At 46.0% G+C, this 25,695-nt stretch overlaps 1 protein-coding gene across 1 annotated transcript in view; it reads left to right on the top strand.

The window, feature by feature from the left end:
• The window catches only part of LOC136947578 (sterile alpha motif domain-containing protein 5-like), a 50,404-nt gene extending 25,380 nt beyond the window's left edge, over positions 1-25,024 (top strand). The window contains exon 3 of the mRNA XM_067241693.1: positions 24,884-25,024. Within this exon, the coding sequence (XP_067097794.1) occupies positions 24,884-25,024 (141 nt within the window). The remainder of the gene's footprint in view (positions 1-24,883) is intronic.
• Positions 25,025-25,695: the final 671 nt, after the last annotated feature.

Below are 25,695 nucleotides of genomic sequence, written 5' to 3'. Positions count from 1 at the left end.
TGAAACCTTTGAAAGGGAAGCAGCTAAACTTGTATCCATCGTTAGAAGACATTGAAACAGTTCTGGAAAGACACCAGACCACCCTGCCCTGAACCTGAGCAGAAGCTCCAGACCTTTCTGCCTCATGCACTTTGACATTGTCTCGGCAACCATGACTGTCCTTACATTTGAGTTTACATCTCCGCTCCAGAGGAGGCTGTGATTGGTGCCATGACAAGTACAACAGCTGCCACCAAGTTGGGCGTAAAAAACTAATTGAGCCTTGGGTTTATGTCACAACAGCAGGCACACGAGTGTCAAGATTTAAGCGTGACTTCCGTTTAGAGGAAATTAAATGTGATCAGCTGGGAGAGATAACCATGCATGACTGTGGCTTCCTTAAATGACCCTTTTAAAAGGTCCCAACCCTCCTGCCAGGCAATAGTATTCATGTTTAATGAGGAAAACAATAGGCAAAGCATATAGGACTAGACAGAGCATCATCTCTGATGTCGAGATTGCATCTGACATGCTAACCAGCTAGCTATTCATTAACATTAAAGGGATTGGGCAGAGCAGTGAGCTAATCCTAATCTGGAACCGCCTAGTAAATGAAGATTACCTAGAGGTGACGCCTGAGGGCCCGCCTGGTTTAACACACAGAAAGCAGAAGACAAGGAGATGAAGATGTGTTGCTGAAGTAGAAAGACATTGAGGAGCAGAAATGAAAGAAACACAACCACTGAAGGAGAATGAAATCAATGTTATACACTCATTTCGGTCTCCATCCTTCCTTCCTTCCCATCCCTCCCTCCCCTGTGCTGCAGAGGAACAGCTAGCTATGTCCAGATTGTGTATTCCGGCTGTGGTGTGTCCGCCTGGTTAGCATGCAGAGAGCAGACCGTCGAGGATGGCAAAGCTAAGATGGTTCTGCTATGGAGTCTGGAGAAGGAGGGAGGGAGAGAGGGTGGAGTCTGGACAATAGGAGAGGGAAAGAGAGGGAGACTAAGAGTGAGGGAGGGAGCATCTTTAGGAAGAAGGAAAAGCTGGTCTCTGAGTTTCTGGGTAATAGACTCCAGTCTCTTCCCCTCTTTCCCTTTTCCTCCTTTCTTTCTCTTTCTTCCTCTCTTGTGAATATGTTATGCAGATTGCAACACTGCCACAGTTGACTGAGCACACTGTTAGAGACACAAGTTATATATAAGAGTATATTCAGATGTGAGACACATTGAAAAGGAATTCTGTCTGCTTTGCCTTTCTACAGCGTCTTGATAGAAAGACAAAAACAACACTAAAGACCTACATCATACGTTGTATTTACTGATACATTGTATTTATAATACAATGTATTATAAATGTTCCAAGATTGGCAGGCAGGCAATGTTGGCATCTCGTTAGCGGTTAGCATGTTCGCATGGTGCCCATCATTATGCCAGGCCCTGTGGCTCCTCCCCTGGCCTCTTGCTGTCTCAAAAGGATCCACTTCGCCACATGAACCTCCTGCTCTGATTGGTTGATTTGCAATGTGAGCATATTTCTGTTCCTTTTCCTTCTAGCACTTCTGTCTTTTGCTGGTATTCCAAGGAGGTGATATAGAGTTCATTTTGGGATTACCTCTGAGTAGGGAGTAGCCGGGGGGCAGAAGATAAAGCTGGGCTGCTCACCAAGACAGAATTATCAACAACATGAATCCTTGTGAAGGCAGCCTCAGAATCTACAGTGGCCCACTTACCCTGCTAATCAGCTGACGGGGGGGAAATCTACTTCACTGGAAGTTGTTACGGTGTGTGTGTGTGCACAGTGTGTGTGTGTGTGTGTGTGTGAGAGAGAGAGAGAGAGAGAGAGAGAGAGAGAGCAAGAGAGAGAGAGAGCAAGAGAGAGAGAGAGAGAGAGAGCAAGAGAGAGATAGATTTTGAAGGGTCAAACATCAAACACACTGTAATATGTGTGTGTGTGTGTTTGTGCCTTTTCTCAACTCTACTTCACACATTTTCACAAACAACAAAAAGTGACCTTTCAAACTGTGAAATTGGCATCAATATAAAGACACATTTACAGGTTTCAAAAGAGGCCTGTTCTATTGCCACACCATAATCCATATCAGTGTGTCATCAGAGCGATCAATATCACTCGACTGGCCCACCAAAGCAGAGGTGACAAATTAATAATAATATTTCCTGGCTCTGTGGGATGGAGAGTAGACATATCCCTCTATCTCCCAGCGATGGCCTGAGCCCAAGCCAGGATCACAGTAAGGTTATTAGTGGCAGATTAGGAGTTTAGGATTGGATTGGAGCTATGCTGCCAAAGTTGGAATGAGACAAAGAGAGAGGAACACACAGAGAAAGACTTGTTTGGAGAGAGACATAGAGAAAGAGAGCTAGGTATGGAGTGGAAGAGGAGGCAAGAGAGAGGGAGAATGAAAGAGGGGAGAAAGAGAGGGAGGATATAGAGATGTAGGGGGAGAGGCTTAATGGGTCGGCTTGCAGAACGGTCACCTCCCACTACCTGTTGGCAGTGGGTTCTCTGTCTCTTTCCAAATATAGTGTAACTGTGAGTCTGTATGTTTGTTTATGCATCTGTGTATGGGAGTGGGAGCCTGTTTGTGTGTGTGTGTGTGTGTGTTTGTCCGTCACTTTATCACTGTCAACTTTTCCATGCTCTCTGACCTTCCCAGTTGACCTTGTTCTGTCTGGTCGCCACCTGTCTGTGAGTGGGCTTGGTGGGATACACACACACACGCACGCGCACATATGCATGTACGTGCAAAAATACAAACACACACACACAGAATTACACACACCCCTGTCCACTTTACATGTCCCATCCAGATGAATGGCATGATTAATAGTCATTATTATGCTAGTCAGCAGCTGTGGATTTGGCCTCCGGCCATGGCCTCTGAGCTGAGATTCAATGATTCAAAGAAGCTGATATTAATCGCTTAGCAACACTGTGCATGAGTTCTACAAAACGAGAGAGAGAGAGTTGAAGAGAATAGACCTTTATAAATATTTATCTTTTATTTCATTAGAAGAGACCATGTTCTTTTATTTAGGCTCAACTGGAAAAAATAAACATGATTTGAGAACGACTTGTTGAAACCAAAAGGTTAAAATAATACAGTCAAAGAGAAAGGGAAGGCTCTTTCTGAAATGCTCGGAAACTACAGATATTCATCATCTGTCAGTTTTCCAAGCTACACCGCGCCTAAACAGAATATATTTATATCTGTCCATCCAGACATATTATAGAGCCACCTCCCATGTTCCTGTCAACTGTTCATGGTTTGTTCAGATTCATTGGGTCAGAATAGGCCAGGCGACAGACGGCCACACCTTAACTTATCCTTCCTAATAGTCTGTAAATGAGACTCAGCCAAGCTTGTATAAAGGGGGTGTTAGTGATGCCAGAGTCGCTGGTGGGGGGTCATTAACACCCCCCTATTAGAGAGAGGGGTAATCAGGTGGAGAGGATGGAGGGATGGAGAGGGGGGTGTGGAGGGATGAGGGGGTATCTGCCTGCTGCCTCTCCCCATAGGAACATCTGCCTTCTAGGCTGCAACAGATGCAGAGTCACAGAGTGATAGGTGGAGGGAGAGGGGGAGGTGGAGGAAGACGAGGAGCCCTATTAATGAGTGTTCCAGAACCATAATGTATTGTTACAAATGGTTCAATGCCGCACCCTTTTGTTGTTGGGTAAAACTACAGTGGCTCTATACAGTAACAGCTCCAATGTTTCCCTCTCTGTTGTTCCAAATCTTTATATAAACCAAGGGTGTGACTGAGGTGAATAGGAAATTGGAACAAGAGAGAGGTTTATTTTCAGACAAAACATTTAACACAACCCTAATTTTCTGGGTTGCCACTGACGCGTTGAAATTCGGATGAAGACCGCAGCAGGAATGCAGGAAGTCACAGCTCCAGTGATTACAGGAGCCCAGCGCAGGCAGCACGGGTGTGCAGCCAACCAGCATTCCCTCTCTGCTTCCTGGAACGTGTCTCTGTACACCAGGATGTGGAACAATGCTGGGTTATTAGAAATGGAAACAGGACTATACCCTGAGTATGTGTGTTGTGTGTTTGTACACGCGTGTCTTGAAGGATGGACAGGCCAGTTCTCAGGAGACGCGCAGGGGCCACAGGTTCAAACTGGAGACGTTTGGCTCTGGTGTCAAGGCGTGTTAGTCTGTAACACTGGCTCTCTGAACACAGTAGGATCTCTCTTCTGCTCTGGGTTTCCCAAGAGACCATATGAAACACGCTTAGACAGTTCGCTCAACTCTAGCCTTCTAAGCAAAGAGCCATAAGAAACAGCTCTTCCATCCTGCTGAGAGCAAAAAACAGTTTTGTTTGCAGGTAAATACTATATAGTATTTCGAGCCCCTTGCCATGTCCTTGGCATGTTTCACTATTGTCACTTACCAAACACCACATAAGTTTAGAAATAATTTACCATTTCTTGATAGAATGTGGAAACGGCCATGTTTTCTTGACATTTTATAGAGGGATACTGGCTTCAACCTTTCCTAGTAACACATTCAAAACCAACTCCTTTCGTCACCAGCCAAAGCTGAAACTCTCCTATGGATGTGGGAGGTGTTATCTGGTTCTGGCTGGGGAAAGATAGGGCTGGAAGTACTGCCGGTCAGATATCAGTCTGGACTGCTGTCTGTGGATGGACTGAGCAGCATCTTTTATCTGAACCAGAGGAGACTTAGAAAAACACAGCCTCTGCTGTGTCACAGTGTCCCCCCCCCGTCCCCCATCTCCCTCCTTCTTTCTCGTTCTCTGTCTATCTCTCTCTCCTCTCTATCTTTCTGTTGTGTGTGTGTGTACAGTATATACATACATGGTAAGCACAAGACAGGTGTTAGAGACAGTTAGATGACAAGATAAATGGTAGCCTAGGTGTGATTGAAGGACATACAGCGACTGCTAAATGCAGTGTACTAGTATGTTGAGAGCATACCCCATTGTAATGGTTCTCTTTACTCAGCTAAGATGTAGCTGAACTGTTCCCTCAGTGAATTACTTTATGTGTGCCTGGACAAACTCGTTAATCTTCTGTCAAGCCTTTTTCATTTTCTTGTTTGTATTTTTTGGGGGGTCTCTAATGAGTTGCTGCATAGAAGTGTTCACAACAACCACTCTATGGGGTGTCCCTATCACCTCCCCAGGGGCTTGGCACACTGACGGCCTGCAATTGGGTTTGTTGTGACAAGCAAGGTTATTTGTGTCAACTGAATTAAGAAAGCTCTGAGTTTTTGACCACATTAAGAGGAAAAAAAAAATGCTGTGGGGGACATAAGAAGAGATGGTGTTTGCATGGCTGAACTCATATTCCATGCTTCTACTCAGTTCCTTGGAGTTACACGCTTGGGGTGTGAAAACCCTTGAGCTCTTGACCTCTGTGACATTAACCACAGTCGCGTCCCTGTGTTCTACCAAACACAAATGAGGAACGAAAGGTGTGAGTGTGGAGAATGTGGGCGGCTTGTGTTGTAGACTAGACGTTCTGAACTGTCAATGGTTCTCTTCATCCTCTGCTATTGATGACTGGCTAGCGCTCCTCTGGGGCATTGAAACCTGGCGTTTGACCTTTGTCATATCGGTGCATACTTTTATCCAACACCACACACCACTCATTACAAACCTGCTACAATCCATGACCTTTCCACAGAGCAGAAAGGAACAGGGGACCAAATGCCAAAACGCACCGGAGGCTAGGCTAAGTTTATGCGCGGGTGGATTGGGTCAAAGGTTATATTTAACCTACTTAGCAATCTAGCTGCTGATTGGGTGATATAGAAAACCCTCAAGGGAAATAATGGGGAGTGTTTTATGGTTTGTACACCACAGTGGCAGCGACATATAGATAAAAATGGAATCACCGGCAAATGTCTTGCTGTAAGTATCAGCCATTATTAAATGCTTTATTGCCTATAGCCCCGGGGATCTTACATATACTTACTCTGCAAAGATTCAACATGGATAGATCATATTCAACAAGCCTGGACACCGAATGTGCTCCTTTTCAGATATGACAGTCTGTTAGTGAGTCGACAGTTATTAATGTGTTTACTGGTTTTGGTTGGTGTGGTTTTATGGTCTGGTCTCTTGTTTATGGTGTGTTATATGGCCTGATGACTGTCTTGTCCTGACACAGAGCTGTGTGCTGGAATCAGATGCCCAGGCACAGAGTTAGGACTGTTCATCCCAAGCTGGTTTTCACATATCGAGGATTAGTCAAAAACAACATACAACATGAAACAAACGGCAAGTTGGAATGTGTATGTAAAGAGTCAGGACCCTTTGTGTCCCACTTTTAAAACTATGAACCTTAGCACATTAGTGATAGAACTGTGTCTTCTCCACTAGCAAGGTTATAACATTTGTATTTATTGCACAAACTCCGGATGCAAGAGTTTGATTGAATGGTAGCCCGGTGGGCAGAAACCTCGCAGTAAGCAAATCGCATGCCTGCCTGCGACAATACAACTGATCCAACCTCACCCTCACACAATACAGCGGATCCACCAACCTCACCCTCACACAATACAACATGAGGCTTCAGAGTAACTGGATTTGACCTCAGCACTTTTCACTGTGAGCCAGATCAGAGCACACACAATTGAAAGAGGTCATTGGGCTAGGCCAGGCTGGCCGGGCTGGCCGGTCAGGTAAGTGTATTGTGACAGAGTGTCTCATGGACTAGACTCTCTATAATATCTGTCCTGCTTGCCTTAAAGAGACTCTGAGGGAAGTTACACAGATAACAAACATGTTTTCTATTAAGTCTATTAAGTAGGCTAGTCAATGACAAAAATGATCTGTGGTGTCTGTGTGTGTGTGTGTCTGGTAGGAGGGAGGGAGGGATGAGTCTGGGTCACTGGCACACACAGTTGCATACTTTTCACTCAAACACACACACACGGCTGCCTCTGTATGTGTCTTATGGTGAGAGTCAGTAAGACCTACTGAAGTCCCACTTCAGCCCCCTGCCCCGGTAGGAGCGCCCACCTTGATAAACCCAGGGCTTATCACCGCCTCTGAAACATAAAGCTCTCATTACTCCAACAAGGGCTTTTAGAGAAGGAGAGGGAGCTGGAGCCCGAATCAACTCCTCGGACAAATAATCTGTTGCTGCAGGGGTCAGGCGGAGGGGTGAGGCGGGGGTGGGGGGGTGTCAGAGCCGCTCCGTCAGGCGGAGGCTGGAGCGAGAGAGTGAAGGATGAGGAGACACGTGGATGGAGCTGGCCGCCCGCTCTCTAATTCCCCCATTTGGATGCAAAGCTGTGATTTATCTGGTTCCTGCTGCCGCTTAACAATGGAGCCGTGAGATTCACAGCACTCTTGTCTGACAGCGATGATGCTGAAAGAGCTTTTATACAGGCACGGACACACACACAGGCGTATACACACATGCACGCGTACACACACACACCTGCACACGCATACAGACACAAACACACACAAACTTGAGATAGTCATACATGTGTTATGCCTTGTTGAGGCACATTCACAAGCATAGAAGGGTTAATACATTCACTCCAGCATTCACTGTACTGGACTGCTTGCACACACACTCACACACACAGACACACACAAACACACAGTCACAGCCCTGGGGCTGTTCACACATGCATACAGTCAGACTCATAACAGATCAGACTAGCATACAGGGAGGACAGAAGGTCAAAGGGTAGCCAGCCTCCTGTGGTCTTCTGTCCTCCGAGACGGCAGGATTTCTGACGGACAATATAACATAGCCCCTGAGACAAAACAGACCTGAGAGAGTCAACAAAAGAGAGAGAGGTGAGCAGATAGAAACAGAGAGAGAGAGAGAGAGAGAGAGAGAGAGAGAGAGAGAGAGAGAGAGAGAGAGAGAGAGAGAGAGAGAGAGAGAGAGAGAGAGAGAGAGAGAGAGAGAGAGAGAGAGAGAGAGAGAGAGAGAGAGAGAGAGAGAGAGAGAGAGAGAGAGAGAGAGAGAGAGAGAGAGAGAGAGAGAGAGATGGACACAGAGAAAAATAGAGATCAAGAAAGCAAATACAGTCCACTGCAGTTTACTATTACTGTACTTTAACAGTGTTTTTAAGTAACCACATTCTGTTTTATGACTAATTGACAGTTTTTATATTTTCTCTGTTGAAACCTAAGAAACATGTAATATTAACCCATGGTGTTAAAACAGGATGGTTACTGATATCCCATCACCACAGTGCACTCTACTGGTGATAGCCATTCTCACACAACTTCATTCGGTTACACACCATGTTACAATCCACTGGATGTGCTCTAACAGCAGCTGTAGAATATAAAATGGAGTCAGGGTATTAACTCTCATAGACAAGCTCTTCCAGTCAGTAGCTTGTATCTGAGATAAAGCTAGTTGTCTGATGGACTCGAGTGGGTGGGTTTTCTGCTAGTTTGATGGTTGGGATCCACCCAACACTCTCTGTTGACCCCCAACACTCTCTAACCGGCCCATATCTCCTAGTACATCTAGTCTGGGAGACCCATTCCAAACCCCCTTCCCTATCCCGCCCTGCACCATCCTAACCCAGACCTCTTTCGGACTGATGACCCCAGCCATTCAATGTAGCCTATTCCAGCCCAGCCAGTCACCCACATCCAGCCCAGCCAGTCACCCACATCCAGCCCAACCAGTCACCCACATCCAGCCCAGCCCGTCACCCACATCCAGCCCAGCCAGTCACCCACATCCAGCCCAGCCAGTCACCCACATCCAGCCCAGTCAGTCACCCACATCCAGCCCAGCCAGTCACCCACATCCAGCCCAGTCAGTCACCCACATCCAGCCCAGCCAGTCACCCACATCCAGCCCAGCCAGTCACCCACATCCAGCCCAGCCAGTCACCCACATCCAGACCGGCCTAATCATCCTGCCCTAAGCCCTGCCAGCCAGCCATGGTGGGATGATAGTGGTGGTTATTATAGGGCTGGGGGATGGAGGGTTACAGACCACATGAGCCCAGATCAGATCGTTTGCTGAGGCTGCACTTCTCCAACACCCCAGAGAACTAGAATTCCTCTACTTCTCTGCCTCTTGTTAACCTTCCCCAAACCTCCTTCCCCCCATCCTCTGACCTATGCCCACATGGTGTCTGGTCCCCCTTCCATTTCTACTCATCTCTGTTCAGCTTATTGCCCCCCCCCCCCCCCCCCCCCTGCTTTGATATTTCTTTCCCCTTTATCTGTTATTTTCATTTTATCTGAGTGGAGAATCAAAGGAATTTTAAAATATAGATTAATTTACAATACCAGTCAAAGGTTTTGACACATTTTCCCATTCATGGGAATATGTATTGTTTTTCAAATTCAGTACATCACAGAGAAATGCAGCTCTGCAAATCCTTGGCTAGTTGTATAAATGCATTCAAATGCTACTTAGGAAGAACTTGTGACTGGGCTGTATAGCCACTGTGACATTTCTCCCACATATATGAAGAGTTGTGGAAACTCTACACAATTGGGTATGCACATAATACGTTCTCAATTAAGGCTATTACACTGAACAGAAACATAAGTGCTGGACATATGTTTCGCAAGCTAAAATGAAAGATCCCAGAATGTTCTAAAATGCAAATATATCTTATGTGAAATCCATCCAAAGTCTTTCTAAAAATTGTAATTCAATAAATATCCTAATATTATTAGAACTTGTTTTGTGTTTATGTTTTTGTATAAATATGAGTTTCTTTGGCCGGAAATGAAGTTGAGAGGGGTTTGAGGTACTGTGTGGAATTATGATGCTGGATGGTAAATTGTTCTGGAGGTTTGCTGACAGGCAGATTGATGCAGTATTTGCTGCTTTGTGAGATGATAGATGATATTATGTGTGGTTTAGAGAGTTGCCAACTCCCTCTAAAATATGGGAGACAGCATATCTGTGTGGTCGGCTATGTTGGCTCCTGAGACCAGGGGAAGGCTACTGGTGAACAGAAGAAGAGAGGAAGTTGAAGGAAGACGGCAAGTTATTGTGAATATCCTGTCTTTAGAAAGAGAGGAGAATATAATAAGAAATTAAAAATAAGACCGTCTCCAACATCTCAACAAATACAAGAGGAAGTGCATGTGATAGACTTCATAACAGACATTCACAACAGACGGCAGCAAACCTTGTGTGTGGGTGACATGCCAGCATCCTCCTACATCCTCAGGGCATAACTGTTCAGTTTAGCTGGCTAGCAATGGCGTGGCTAGCACTAAGGTAGCTGGCTTACATGGCTCTGACTGGCTAGCAGCCTAGCACTGGAGGCTAACATAGGCTAGATTAGAATTAGTGTGGCTAGGTAGCCGCTAGCAAAGCTGGCTGTCATTCACATCCAGTCATCAGTAGCTGCCCAGTGAGCCTGTCTTGACCAGTCTGTCAGCTGTCAGTAACTACTCCTCCACCCCACACAAACACCCTGTGTGGGCCCTCAACTATTAACTAGACCCCCCTCCCTCCATTGCAGCTTATGCTTGGTACATTTGGCTAACTCCTGGATCTAAAACCAGAGGGTGGTCTCAGATTATCCACGCATTACTCTAAATGTATTTACTTGTGAGGGTAAAAACAAAAGAAGGTGAAATGCATCAGGAGATTATAATTCTGTAGACCTGCCTTGTGGTCGGGGGGGGGGGGGTTCAAAGCAGATTGGAGGGTCACCATTGAGCCGTTGCGTTAGATGATTGTTGAGGTGGTTGGACACGCACAAACGTGGTCCCGCTGTGAACCATGTAGGGCAGACTGATGAAATCTGCTGCTTTTTCAGTTGCTGAAAGTCCACTTGCGTGCATCTCAACAGTGAGTCACTTCCCAGCTGTGTGATGTACAGCTGTGCTTTTCCCTGGGACATGTAGATGACATTTTCCTGTTTTGAAAATAAGATAGTTAAGATACAAATCTCAGGCCATAACATTCAGCCACATAGAGTATCATGCTTTGGAAGAAATTGCTGTATGTTGAGTTGAAAGATGTCAACAGCCTGTGAGATGAGTAGCCTCTTGATGAGGACACATTTTCAATGTCAGTCGTAATGTATAACCAGGCTATTTGCGTTTTATGCCAGAGGGAAGTACTCACATTGTTTGGACAATAAAGTTTTTTCTCTCCTAGCCTTCGCTGCTGCTGCCGGAGGGCATGCTTGTGTGAGCAGCATGGAGACAGTACATTAGGCTGGAGTCAAGGACGAGATGGATGGACTGTGGTTTAGGGGCCGGCGCTGTGATCGCGCTTGGTGCTCACTACAACCAGTCATGCAGGCTGGTGCTCTGACACGGCGGAGACGCCGGCAGGCTGGGAGGAGGATGGAGGGTTGGAGGGATGGAGTGGGTAGAGAAGTAGATGGAGAGATGAGGCTCTGGATTAATGAGGGGGCTCCCCTGACTGATGGCACAACATTGGGAGAAGGCTGTTTCAATTTCAGCCTCCCACTCTACATGCTATCCGTGCTATTCATCATGCAGAAGCAGGCAAACTCCAAGCTCCTCTCTCGGTGTTGCTCTCTCCTCTTTTCACTTGAATCATTCACCAGAGAGGCTCAGAGAAACTCTTACTGTAACTTATGGACTCTCCTTCCCTCCTCACTCCTTTCTTCTCACTTAAATCACCTTTTGACCTTTCTTGCGGTTGCACTTTCATAAATAAACCATGTTTGTTCTGAGCTGGTCTCTGTTTTGGTAGTAAGTAATTGGCTGTGAGTGCCAGAGTGGCCTTTTCAGGCTGCCTCACAGACGTGTTAGCCGACGTGAGAACCCCGCTCTCTAGCAGGCTGGCCCCCTGACACTAAGCTTTACATCCAGCTCTATTCTCCTCAAACCACTCCTCAACCGCTTCTCACCCACTCCTCACCCCTCTTCGCCCCAACTCTGCCTCTCTCAGCCTCCCTCGACCACCTCAGGCCTCTCAAACCGCCCCAAAGGACCTATTAAAATCTCTTAGCTTTGTGTCTTTGTCACTGAGACCCCAATCTCCCTGCTGCTGTCTGAAAAAGAAGGACAGTAGAAGGGAATGACGAGAGAGGAGAGGAGGAGAGGGAGAGCAGAGGAGGAGCGGAGAGGAGAGGGAGATGGACAGAGAGGAAAAGGATTGATGAGGGAAGGAGCAGAATGAGAAAAAAGATGAGAGGAAAAGAATGAGGAAAAGAGTAAAGAGGGGGAGGAACACAAGAGTCCCATTAACTATTTATGGGCCCTGCTCCTCAGGCTAATGGGAATTACACGTGTTTTAATTATTGATGCTCTAACCGGCTGTCTTAACTCTTCTCCCCCAGGGAGCTGGCTGTATGGAGCATGTCCTTCTCTGTTGTTGGCCATGTACTGTACCAACCGACGAGCGATGCAATCCTCCAATCATAATATTTAGAGGAAGGTGACTTGTCTTTAAGATATGGGTTTTAGAGAGAAATCGATAAAGCTTTCTTCGGATGGTTATGTTTTTAGAGAATCTGTAAATGAAGCGTCCGCTAAATGAAAATGTTTTTTGAGATATAATTCATGGTTGTCAAGTAATTGCTTCAACACACACGCGTACTGTTTAAAAAAAATAGACTTTAGAATGCGTGTTTGGGCTTTGGTTGAAAGGGTGGCAGTCAGGCCATCACTCTGGCAAAGTGCAGTGACGGACCCTTTCAGCACAGTGAAAGATGCAGCGAGGTGATGAATAAAGTGATGCACCTACAGGGTACTGAGGCTCAGCTATCTCACACAAACATGTGTGGCACAGATGCCCTATCTTTCCCTGAAATATTATAAAATCGTCCTCTGAAATAGGTTACCAGTGAGAGGTTCCCAGTTTGATAATGCATAAATCTACAGGCTGTTACTTGATCATCATTTATCTTTGTTTATGAGTCTGCTCCCCCCATACTCATTATACCACACTTACTCTTGCCAACTGGCCTGTGGACAGTTCCATTGCGAGTAGGCATGTATGGCAGATGGTACTGTATAAAGCCTGGGGTGTCTTCAGTTGGAAGAAGGTGTTCAAGGAGACTGTTCCTGTTCACTCCAGCACATCTACCGTTCCCGGGTGTGTTTGGCAGGAGGAGATACAGCAGCTCTTTGTGCTTTCCTCTAATGGGCCCTAGGAGACTCCCTTTTGGAAGACGGACACAAACGCGAACTGATAGGCTAGCCAAGGCTGTTATCACTACCTGCCTCATGGTATCCATCATTAGCTTGCGTTGTTAGTAGTCTAGCGCCATCAATCTCCGCACCACACAACCTCAAAGTTGTAGCACGACAAACGTGATGTTGTGCTACGTTATGCTAACTGCTAACTGAACCTAAGTTGTCCGGGCACATTTACCTGAAGACCCAGGCATGGATGCATAGTGATGCACTGCAGCCTAGCCATTGGTGAGTAGACACTCTTTTGTTGCCCCTGAGTGAATACCTCCAGAGGGATTGCAGTCACTCAGAGCTGAATTACAGTCTGGCCCGGCCAGGACGGACCAGGCCCCTGATTAATGGGCCCTATTAAAGCCTGTCTATGGTGGGCGTGGGATGGGGGTGGGGGAGGAGGAATAAGGAGGGGATGTGGAGGGGTAGCCTGATGGATGGGGGAAGGCATGGCCTTTACCGGGGGTGTCATACACCACTAAGGAGAGAGGTAGTGATGGGTAATGTAGGCGGAGGTTTACCAGACACTGTCTGGAGAGCTACGAAGGGGGGGAGGGGCTTGTGGAAGGGTTGAGGTGATGGGGGAAGAGGTTGAGGGTTTGAGGAAGGGACAACAGTAGAGTGTGAAAGGTGAATGTGTCAAGAAAGAGAGGAGAGGGAACTTGACTTCGAACAAATGTGGGAGGGGAGTAAGAGAAGAACGAAACAAAATAGAGCAGAGGCTTATGAGGAAGATAAATGGTAAAGCAGAGAGAGGAGAAAAACTGAGGGGAAAAATGGGGATGAGATGCCGGGTGGATGGAGACTTTGAGACAGTGGGAGAAGGAGAGAAAGAGTGAGTGTGATAGACAATAATAGGTGACGAGAAGGCTTGAGGAAAGAAGGTCCAGTCTCTCCTCACTAAGCCTGAGGTGTTATCAGTCTAAATGGGTATTACATCCTCATTAGAGCTTGTCCTATATGGTTAATTATTGATCAACTCTGCAGAGATAAGTCACACAGGGAGGGGGTGAGCAGGATTGTGGGATGGTAGAGGGTGGGGACCCATGCTGGGCTGCTACGCTTTACAAATCACTCCTGAGGCGGAGACCCACACACACACACACACACACACACACATATACTTGTGAAAGCCTCTGATTAGTAACACGTAACTGTTAATCAATGTTTCACACGTTGTCTCAACATGGAGCACTTGAGCCCCATGCAGTGAAACCCCGTTCTCCACAGCATATCCTGTCAGTCCAGCTTATCTATACGCTGCTCACTGGAGACCACCATCATTTATCAGGACGCTAATTGTTGTGAACTGCAACAGCAAGTTCGTAATAGAGGGAGCCTTTGTTTTAATCAAGAGCACCAATTATTTATCTAGCCTTGTCGGTAGGTCCCCGACAGCCATAATATGGAGGCTGCTAAGTGGGAGTGAAATGTTCAGCTGAGTGGAGAGGTGGAAACAAGGAATGCGGCCCCGTCTTACAATTTTTTTTTCTCCATTTTCTCCATTGTCCCACAAGTTCTATTTCATTTCTGAAAATGGTCATCGTTTTCCAATCCCAGTGATTTATGATATTATCCCCTCCTGTTCTTAGTAAGCTACCTCTGGAAGTACACACATCCTGGAGTTGTGATGGAACGGGTTTTTCGGCTGAACGTGGAGCAGCAAGAGTTAGGGAAACATCGCTTTGACCGTGCCTGTCACTGAGAAGCCTGCTGTAGGTCAACACAGGACAGTCCCATGGGTTCTAGAATGGAGGGTGTTCTCCTCATTCTATTGACATTCTCAGAAAACACACGGTCTGAGTCTTAGTGAAAGAAGGAGGGGACATGATGTAACATGCTGCAAGACGCCTTCTTGATATTGATTTTGATGCTGCAGTATTTGAACAAGTGAAGACAGCCCATTATCTTCTCTGTACTTTACTAGATGATTGGATATCTTCTTTTTCGGGAACTTTGCTTGAAAAATATGTTGGTGTGTGACAGTGTCTGTAATGTGCTTGCTGTCATAGGTTAAGATGCTGAGCCTACACCATATTAACTCTCCATCCCTCAAGGACATCTAGATGATCTGACGGCAGAATAGACTGCTACCAGAGGAAGTCTTTCTTTGTTTTCCCTTTCTTTTCTTAACGACTCGTTCACATCATGCTACTCCTGCAGTACAAAGCCCAATCATCTTCAGATAAGCCACGCCGTACAGAACATTCAAACAAAAACCGAGTCATGAGTGATTGGTCTAGTACCTGGGAGTTATTGACATGGGGATACTTCATCCTCACGTTGAAACGTCTTTCCTGTTTAACTCTCGAGCCACGGTTATCTTGATGTCTCAGGTGTGTGACGATATTTCTCCCTGGAACTACATGCGCCCCTTGGTGTAGAGAGAAAGATAGCCTACCCAGAAATCCCTGCAGGCCCAGAGCGGAGATGTAAAGTGTTATTGTCCAGCGCAGATATGGGAACTGAAAACAAAGGAGACCAGTGACTTGTGATATAATTGAGTGTGCAGTCATTGATTTTCATGTCTCTCCCTCTCTTGCAGGTAAGTGGAAGTGTTTTGCTGGGGGTGGTGAGCGAGGTGAAGGGGGGGCTGGTAAGTGTGGAATCATTTGTACATCGGGTCATTTTTCAACACTAGCCAGAAGTCCCACTGCTTCCCTACAAGAGAAGCTCAATGAACAGGCCATTAGAGGGACCGGACTGTGTTTGCCTCAAGCCTTTACTACCTTATGAGGACACACATGCACATGAGCACACACACACTCACATATACGTACACCCCCACATGCACATACACATAAACACACGTTATGTGTACGTTTGTGTGTTTGTCTGTCCGTAAGGTAAATATATGCAGGAAAAAGCACAGTATTGAATGAGCATCATTCACTGGTTCTGAAATCAATAATATATGCCGTTATTGGTTAATGTGTGTCAGTCCTCCCATCCTGGTCAGTTTCCCAATTATTCAGCTCTAATGAAGGAGTGGAACAGCCGGCCTCTGGGCTGAAGGTCAGGCCTGTGAGGAATAGAGGGAGATACAGTAGGGAGGAAGAGAGGATGAGGGGAAGAGAGAAAGGGAGTACGAGAGGAAGGGAACAGGAGCTTACGCTTGAGACACCATCTAAACCTGTGAAAGCACCGAAGCATCCAACATCTTTACAGTAGCCCAACAGAAACAGTCTGAGTCACCATTGCGGGACATCAGCGAGCTTGCATGCTCTTACAAAATAACTGCCTCTTAATATTCACTCAAGCCCTCTCCCTCCCGTCAGTGTGCTGAAGAACTGTAATTACCTCTTCACTTCCTTTAAAGCTCTCCGCCTGGATTAACCTCTGCCCACTAAAACGACACTTAAAACCCCAAACTTGGGTTTGAACAATGCTAAGTGGCTCTGCAGTCAGTCTGCGACAGTCAGTGACTGACACAGAAACAAAAAGATTGACTACACATTGAACCCCCTGCATCAGAGGCACGGACATGACAGACACCACTGAAGCCTGATTCAGGCCCAGTGTGCACCTGTCTGTGCGCACAGCCAGGCCAGGGGGCACAGGAAGGTAGTCAGCCAGCCAGCCAGGTAACATATACTAACCTAACAACAGTTAACCAGTCAGGCATGCAGCTATCCAGACAGATAGGTAGTCGTGAAGGTAACTAAGCAGCAAGCGAGCCAGCCTGACGGGTACACTGTCAGAAATCTAACCAGCCAGGCAGGTAGGCAGGCAGCTATCCAGCCAGCCAACCAGCACACCAGCCAGTAGGCTCTCTGCTGTGATGCGGCCAGCTGTGGCAGCCCTCTGGCCGCTGGTGCACGTCAGAGGTCTGGGTCAGAGATGGAGCGACTCACAGGAACATCTGACTGTTCCAGGCCTCTGAATATTACCATAGTGATGTGACCTAATAGCCTACTCCCTGCCCTCTGGCACTGCACACAAGAGGTCTGGTAAACCACATATGGAAACACACAGTGTGGTATGGACATGAATTCATAGTCATATACAGTGGTTGTGTAACCTTGTCAGATGTTATAGAGGGTAGTGACCTAATGGCCCTCTGGGCTCACCACTATTGTAAATGAAAAGACCTTTGACAACAGAGTCATGTCTAAAGAAGAGCAGAGTTATGTAATGGTTGATTTCATATCATATTGAAGTGGAGCACTCTTTGTGTTTGTGTGGGGTCCATGATGAATACCTCACCATAGAAAACATGTATTTAATATACCTGATTCTCCCATTGTTATATGAAGCTAGAAATATAAGTGGGTGTGGCAAGTGAGCAAATGAGCAAAATACACTTATGCGTTTGTGCTTCGTTTGACTTCAGTAATAATTGCGTTCCAACGTTACATCATAAGCTACAACATAAGGTCCAGTGAGCCTGTGGCCTCAGGCAGATGTCATCTGCTCAGTATGGTGAGCTGATGCTTGGACTAAGGTAAAACTCACCCCCGCTACTTGTAAAAGGTCACTCTCTACTCTGTTTGTGTGTGTGTTTGTGTGTGCACGCTTGCAACTCTGTCAGCGTGTATGTTTGTGTGTTTATACTATGTCTGTGGCAATGTGAAGGGTTGCGTGTGTGTGTGTGTGTGTGGTTGCGTGTGAATGTGTGTGTATGTGTTCTCATACCTGATGTTGTCAGCAGCCTTAGCACAGAACACGCCAGTTAAATCTTTCAAACCTGTCATACATATTTGATGAAGCTCAGCATGGTGTGAATGTATAGAATAGATTATATGGAAGCGCCTGGTGAGAATGCACTGTATAGAATAGATTATTCGGAGCTGTGAGCAGAGGGTGGGGTATACCTCCAGAGCACCGTAGTAGCATTGTGGTTTCCACTGTGCTGACCTGGATAGCCTAACCTTCTACTGTGTGATGTTAACTATATGTGTTTGTGTCGTGGGAAATGAGTGTGTTAGGCTCCCAGTCCGAGGCCCAGTCATGTGCATGCATGGAGGTGACAGACCAGAGCAGTTAGATCATGTGTGTCTCTGGCCATGTCTCATGTTGGGCAGCACTACTTACACTCACACTCGCACTAGACACACTCTACACACTCACACTATAACACTCTACACGCCCACATTCACAATTGTTTTTCTCTCAGAAGTTATTGCAATAGGGGGAAGGTGTAACTGTACATTGCATGGTAAAGGTCAGGGGTCAAGTCGTATTAGTGATGATCCTGACATGCTGCAGCAACCTGCTGCCCTGAGGCTCTCAGTCTGTTAGCTGTATGCTTCGCTCTGTCTGCTGAAGCACCATGGACAGGGAACAGTGCATATTTGTTGATCACATTGATGGAAATATTTGAGCAAGTTGTTATACAGGCTGAATAACTGCTGTACAAGACATCTTCGCGCTCAGAAATAGAAACCAATGCACCCAAATGTGGTTAAGCAGAAGCGGAACATCCAAGGAATGTTCCTCTTTGTCTTTACCTCAAAACTCTCTTGACTCCATCAACGCTGTGCACTTCTTGATAAAGAGATTTTCCTAACACACGTACAGTTGTTTATCACCAGCTAGCTGCTCCCGTGTTGTCAATTATAGTGTTAGCGCTTGCAGTCTCTCTGTCTCTTCAGTAGAGGTATGTACATCATCCATTATCCATCAGCGTTTTGACAGGAATTAAACATCCACGTTGGGGTGATGAATGAAGCAATGAATGCCTTCATACATTTTGCATGGTATTTTGAAGCGATAACCTGCAGCGTATTGAGGTGTGGATTGTTGTTAATGACTCACATGGATCGATAATTACCATAAGCAGAAGCTCAGGGAGAGTGCTGGAGGGGTTTTTGTCAAACGGAGAGCGAATCAGTTGAAGGATAATTTCACTGGAGTTTAGAATTGACTTTTTTGTAATGGTTTAACATCTGCCTCCATAGGGTTTGCGTCTTGTCCCAAAATACGACAACTCACAGAGAAACAATGAATGCAACAAAAAAATCGAGAATACTTTAAAATATTACTTTAACCTTTTGAAACACACACAGTGAAAGGAGAGGAGAGAGGAGGAGTGGGAGATTAGAACAGAGAAGCCTAAACAGAGTAAAGCAGAGGTGGAACTGAGCTGGGAATCTTTCTCGCTCCCAACAGCTAGGATTGAAACAAAATACTTCAAATATGACCTGTTGTGTAGTTCAGTCATCTCCAATTTATACACCTCGTTGGGTTTGTTGTTTAGAGCCTGTTCATGCTTAGAAATTTTGGACAAAAAACAGCATGTTTTTCCTCACAGGGGATACATGGTACAGGCCACGTAGAGTTCAGCTCAGAGCAAGACCTCTTCTATAAAAAAATATCTGAGCTCTAAAACCGCAGATACAAATAGCTATATTTTAATGTATACTAACATGAACTGAAGACTACAGTGTTGTGTTCTTTCTCTCTATGTCTCTCTCTAGCCCTACACACTCACAGTAGCCAATGGAAGATCAGATCCAAGTATCTAAGAGTTTGTAAGTGATTTGCTCTCACAAGTGTCGTTTTAGTTTACTTTCTCTCTCGCCCTCACACACACACACACACACACACACGCACACACACACAAACTCACAACAAGAACACTGTTGTTGCCTGCTGGATGACTTGAATGATAGGAGCAATATGAACCCAAACACGTTACTAAGGGGCCATGTGCCCTCAATTAGATCTTGTATTGACAGTCAACTCAAAACAAACAGACTGAGCTGTAACATGGTGTGTATGTTGTACATATAGAGACACCCTGTGACTTTCTACCACAGATAAATCTCCTTTTATTCTGGATGTAGAACATTTAAATTAATCCAGACGCTCATAGTCAGACATGTACATAACTAACTCTGTGTTGGAAGCATTGGACTCAACTGCCAAAATAGAAAAAGGCCCTTGAGTGCATTTCCTAGAGACCTCCAGTTTATTTGCGCTTTCAAAGGAAAACACTCCATCTCAACAAAGAGGTCTTCTGCCTCCATTTTATTTTCATAATGTTTTGCGTGGGAGCGAAGCCGCAGGAGAATATTGAATTAGCTGAGCACGTTATTGAAAGTCAATTTGAAGGAACAGTTAATCTGGATTTTTAGGGGGGAGTGGTTGATGGGGGGCTACATGTGTAACAACAAATCCCTCCTCATGCAGGGTGTGTGTGTGCGTGTGTGTGCGTGTGTGTGTGTGTGCGTCACGCAGAGGACTGTTCGTGTGTGAAAGCCATGCACCATGGTCCAAGGTTTGTACATGACGGTTCTCTAAGCCTTTTAAGTCGACCCCTTCACAACAGCGCCGGTCCTGCCAGGACTGTTTCCTGGCAGGCAGAGCCACTCATCCCCACACTAAGTCTCTCTCTAGCAGATGTCAGGCCACATCCTAATATACTTATCATCCCATTGCAATAATGACGGATTTAGAGAAACTCACTGGAGGTTAATTATATCGGAAGACGAAGTGCCTTCCTTCTAGCCTCTGGAGCGGTGCTACCACATTCTAATGAGCAAGGTGGTATTAGGGTCTTAAAGAGTAAAGCACATAGGAAACGACAAGACGGGAAGAGAAGAAGAGAGAGGGAGAAAGGAAGGAAGGAAGTCAAAAGAACACCGGAGGGGATTTGTGGAGAGATAATGAGTGGTGATGAGCCTTTGGCATGTTGAGTTCTCTTCACTCCATGGCTGGTTGGTTGCGGTAGGTTCAGCTCAACATAGCACAGACTACAGGGCTCACTTCATACATGATGGAAAGCCAAAGAGAGGAAGTGAGATAGAGGGGCTCTCCTCTTCGCTGACACCGTTTACATGAGGGATCCAGACATCAAAGGCTCCCATGATATCCTATGAATGGGAGCTGGAGAAGGAGATAGTTATGGTGTATAAGAGACAGAGAGGGAGATTGAGCCAGAGAGAGGAAGACAGTGAGAGAGATGAAGGGGAGGGCGAGGGGGTGGTTGTCCAGTTGCCAAGAGACCTTTGAGCTGCTTATTCTTCTATGTGATGAATTGTGGGTTATCTGCTCCTTTCACTGTGGACAGGGTTCCCATAGCTCCTCCTTTAGCCCCTCCCCTATCTGAAGTCAAAGGGAATATTCATGAGATCTCATTGCACTATTCATGAGGGTCACATCTCTGCTGGGTGCTCCTTCCAGGTCTGCTGCCTGCTTGATAAGAATCCCTTCCCACTCCCACACAGATGTGGGTGTGCTGGAACCACTGGCCCATGCTAGAATACCCAGTCTATTGGATGTTGTCACAGCTGGGTTTACACTGGACCTCAACATGGCCTAGCCAGTAGCAAGGCTTCAAACTGGGCCACTGGTAAAACCCCTCCCATGATGGCCAGGGCCCAGCTCTGTGGCTGTCCATGGCTGTGCCATGGATCCCGTTCCCTCGGCCGTGGTCTGGCACCTTGTTTCACGCAGGCGGTGGCGCGACTGTGGCCGGTTTGGCACCATGCGATACGCCACGCTGCGTATCCCGTAATGAGGCTCTGGCACGGTTCTCATCCTGAACGCCAATAGACCCTCATCCACCCGGCTCCTTAACTGCCACCTCACTCGTTAATACCCCATAAATACCTCAGCCACCCTCCAGCTACCCCAGAAGGCACACTGTTAACGTTATCATGCCTGGGTACAGTGCTATATATAGCCCAAGCTGTAATTATGTCTAGAGCACTTATCTGAGCTGAGCTAACAAAGATGTTTGAATGGACTTAGCAGAAGTGCCATACCTCCTCCATGAGTTACCTGCGTACATATTCAACATCTGTCAAAACTGTCAGAGCATTTTTAATCAAAGAGCTCTGATTTACAGTGTTGAGATGTAAATATTAGCCTGTCAGTCCTGAGGTAATCTGCAAACCTATTTTAGATGAAGACAAGAGAGGGAGGGTTGAAGGGCGGATTGTAATGCATTTGAAAACTGGTTGATGCAGACTCTTTCTCATGGTAATGAGGGTAGATGGATGGTGGATGACAATCATTGGCCCTGGCACACCAGCTTCTTCTTCAGGATCCAATGGTTTTTGTTATCAGTGTCTGACAGCTGTAGGGCTGCAATGAGAAGACGTACAGTAAGCAGCAAACTTTTTTATAGACTTTTTTTCTGTCGTTTGAAAGCAGAAAAGGGTAGTTTCCCACATAGCAGTTGTTTGAAAAGTAGAGGTGAAATGCGATCCGTTATTAGTGTGCATTGTGCTGTGAGGATTTCCATATTTTAGTGGAATGCCATTTTTGGGATTTATCTGGTATTTCTTTAGGGTTAGTGTTGTTTTAAATGTCTTTCAGATAGTGTTCAGTTATGTTCAGACTTGCTTCCAGTGAGTATCACACAGCTGATCTTAAAGGATTTGATTATATGATCAATGTCTGTGCACATTTGTCCAAATGGAAGTTCTGCTGCCATTCCTCTTCTGGTAGTGTTAACCTGCTGCATGCTCGTCCCTGTCTGCTAATGCAGATATCACCTCTGTACAGCTGCTTCAGAGCTGTGTGGGAGTATCTGTGTGTGTGTGTGCGCGTGTGTGAGAGTGTGTCGTGTGTGCGTGTCTGTGTGTATACTGAATGCACGGTGTGTTCCTGTCTGTCCCTGATTACATTTCAGGCCCCCTCCTCTTCACATCCCCACTTACAAAGCTTAAACACTCCAGCAGTCATTATCTTCCTCCTCCCTCCTCAGGGGTCACTCTCCCCCCTTTAGAGAGAGGGAGTATGAAGGAGAAGGGGGTATTCCTGTCCTGCTACTGTGGGAGTGCAGCCAATCATCCCTGGAATAAACTGGTATTCCTGGCAATCAGTGCGTGTCTGGGGTTGATCGATAGGAGAGACCGAGGCAGCAGGCTGCTTTCCAGCTTTGTCTGATATCTGCTGCCATTAAACCCCTCTCTGATTGTTCCCATGGACACACTGCTTCTCTGTGATGTTTCACTGTGATTTGCTCCACTCAAACCACTGCTAGACTACTGATGGAATGTGATTTGTGGATTTCAGTTCTTGTTTTTGTTTTTATGTTAGTTTTCATTTGATGTATTTTTTCTATACTACCATTTGGCCTGAGAAATCATTAGTATCGTTGATCCTCAGTCCTTAATTTGTTATGTGTTAAGATAAATCAGTTATAATATTGAACACACTCTCAATGTCTGTCTGCGTAGTTGTTGTCATGTTGTAAATGGTCAGAGAAGAGATACGAACGCTATAACTGTGACAGTAGCTGCAAGCCTGAGCTGTAAATAATAGAATAATGCCATCCCGGCATGCTGATATGTAAAGGAAAAAAAACATTTTCAAACAAAACAAAGGGACAGCCATGATGGCCATTGTAAGAGCTTCTTCCTGAAAAAAAGAAGGAAAAAAACTGTACTTAACGCAGCCGTATTTGTCAAGTGCTTTCAGACAGAGTTTTTAACCTTTTACATAACCCTAGCACCATCCAGATGGAGCTGCTGAAAGACGTTTTGTGCAAGTGGTCCAACATCGAGCTTTGTTCTGTTCTATCTCCTGGACCAGCTATAGAAACATCCAGGATTTCTCTTGCCTGCTGGAGAAGAATAAGAGAGAGCTAGCGACCGGTTGCCATGCATGATGGGATATGACCTTTGAAATGGCTTAGGAACACTGTTCATAGCCCCTTTGTCCAAGTCAGAGATAAAATTAAACGGCCACAAAGGGTCAACTGTTCTTACATGCCCAGGCACCAGAAAGGCATGGTTCAAGACCAGTCACAAAGAGATCTGCAGATATTTACATTCCAAATATATTTGTCATGCTTCCTTTTTTTCATCCATCTTGTCTTTTGACTTTGGCGCATGACGTTGTGTGAGACGCCTCTCTGGCCTGCGGGCCTCCGCGCTGATACACAGAGAGACAATTTGTGACAGCAGAGACTCTCAGAGGATTTCACTCCAATTTGATTCCACTTTCTGTTGCGGGCCCTGAGGAGCCAGGCTAGGTCTGGGAGTATGGATGAGGCTCTATCCTAACCATGCCAGGAATTGGCTTGATGAGCTCATTCTACCGTAACGTTTCTAATGAAAGAAAGAGCATTGTTTTTGGGTGGCTGTTGGCATTCTCACACTTAGTGCTTGGACAGCAAGAAGCACTTAATTATTAAAAGCAAAATTAACATCATATTCCACTGTGTTATTCAATGTTTACATTCAATAACAACAAAAAGATGTAGCACAGTGTGGAAAGCTTATTCCCTCGCAAGCCTCTGAGCCGAGCTGTGCCTTGCCTCCTTCAGAGAGCGGAGGAATCGATAGGCAAACAGCATCATTGATCCCGCGTGCTTTGATGTCATGTTTCTCCAATCCAGACCGCTATCTCCTCAGATCCCCGTTGTCACTGCATGGCTAACAAGCTTCCTCCTCCAGCAGCTCGGAGCGTCCGGCTCCGAGGAACACCCGGGGTGTGAGCGGGGGACAGTGTGTTCACGCTTGATCTCAGTGGGAAGGACCTCTGTCTCCTGTCAAAACCCCTTTGTTTACAATGTGCTGTTCATTACAAGGAGGCAGGGATATGTTAGGGCTGTGATGAGGCTGTGTGAGAGCTATTAGACCCAGTGAATGAAGACACTAGGTGAGTGATGTGGCTCATTAATTTGGTAGGAGTGATGAGGCTCATTGATATGACACCTGAGTGATGAGGCTCATTGATGTGATGAGTGAATGATGAGGCTCATTGATATGACACGGGAGTGATGGAGCTCATTGCAAAGCTACCAAGAAGAAATAACCACCTCATTGATAAGCAATGCCAGTGTCCTTCCCTGCGGTCCTGCTAACGTCTCCCAGATGTGCACCAGAGACTCCCGGGAGCCTTTCAGCTGTGAGGTCATCATCGTGGGCCCGCCAGATGCGGGTATCCTCCTGCCTCCTGGAGCCTGCGACGGCTACGCCACCCGGTCATTATGTGGTTCTCTCGGCCCTTCTTAGTCTCCGAGGTTTGTGACAGGAAAGACATTCGATTTACTGAGGTGTAGAAAACGGTCTACTGTTTTCCAACCCAAGTTTCCTGATAGCATGTGTTGGCCCAGGGACAATGAAGAAGCCACAGCGAGCCATTATTCTAATCTGTGGCCCGGTTTCTTGGAAGCTGGTTGTTTTTCGTTTTTTTCTTGTTTTTTTCTTCAGAAACTCCATATCCTCCCTTTCATTATATGCTGACAGTGGCAGTTATCCCAGCTCCCAGCACTGCCAGAGTGTCTCAGGAAAGACACAATACAGGGACCAAATCTATTCACCTCATAACAATGCAGACTAATTGAAAAGATACACTGGGATTCTTTCCTTCGTTTTCTAAATTATGTTTCGCTCAATGTGAAGACGGTGAAGGTTAGTCCTCAATTCAACACTGGAGTGGGGAATTTAGACAAAGTATGCACACTGCCTGACAGCACAGGTCATCTGACGAAGTAGCCCTTCATGTATAAGACATGTTCAAACTGTGTTTTGGAGAAAGAATCAATTCCCTTGAAAAGCTATTCCCGTCTAAAGGTTTATTTTGTGGGCCTTGTATTGACAGGCTCCTGCATTATATTTATATTGTACATATAGAATATAGGTCATACATGAGGCCTACATTGTTACAACTGTTTTTTGAGGTA

Source organism: Osmerus mordax, chromosome 8 (genome assembly GCF_038355195.1).
Source record: "Osmerus mordax isolate fOsmMor3 chromosome 8, fOsmMor3.pri, whole genome shotgun sequence".
Taxonomy (NCBI): domain Eukaryota; kingdom Metazoa; phylum Chordata; class Actinopteri; order Osmeriformes; family Osmeridae; genus Osmerus; species Osmerus mordax.
The sequence above is the reverse complement of the archived record's forward strand: the minus strand, read 5'-3'. Positions and strand labels throughout refer to the sequence as shown.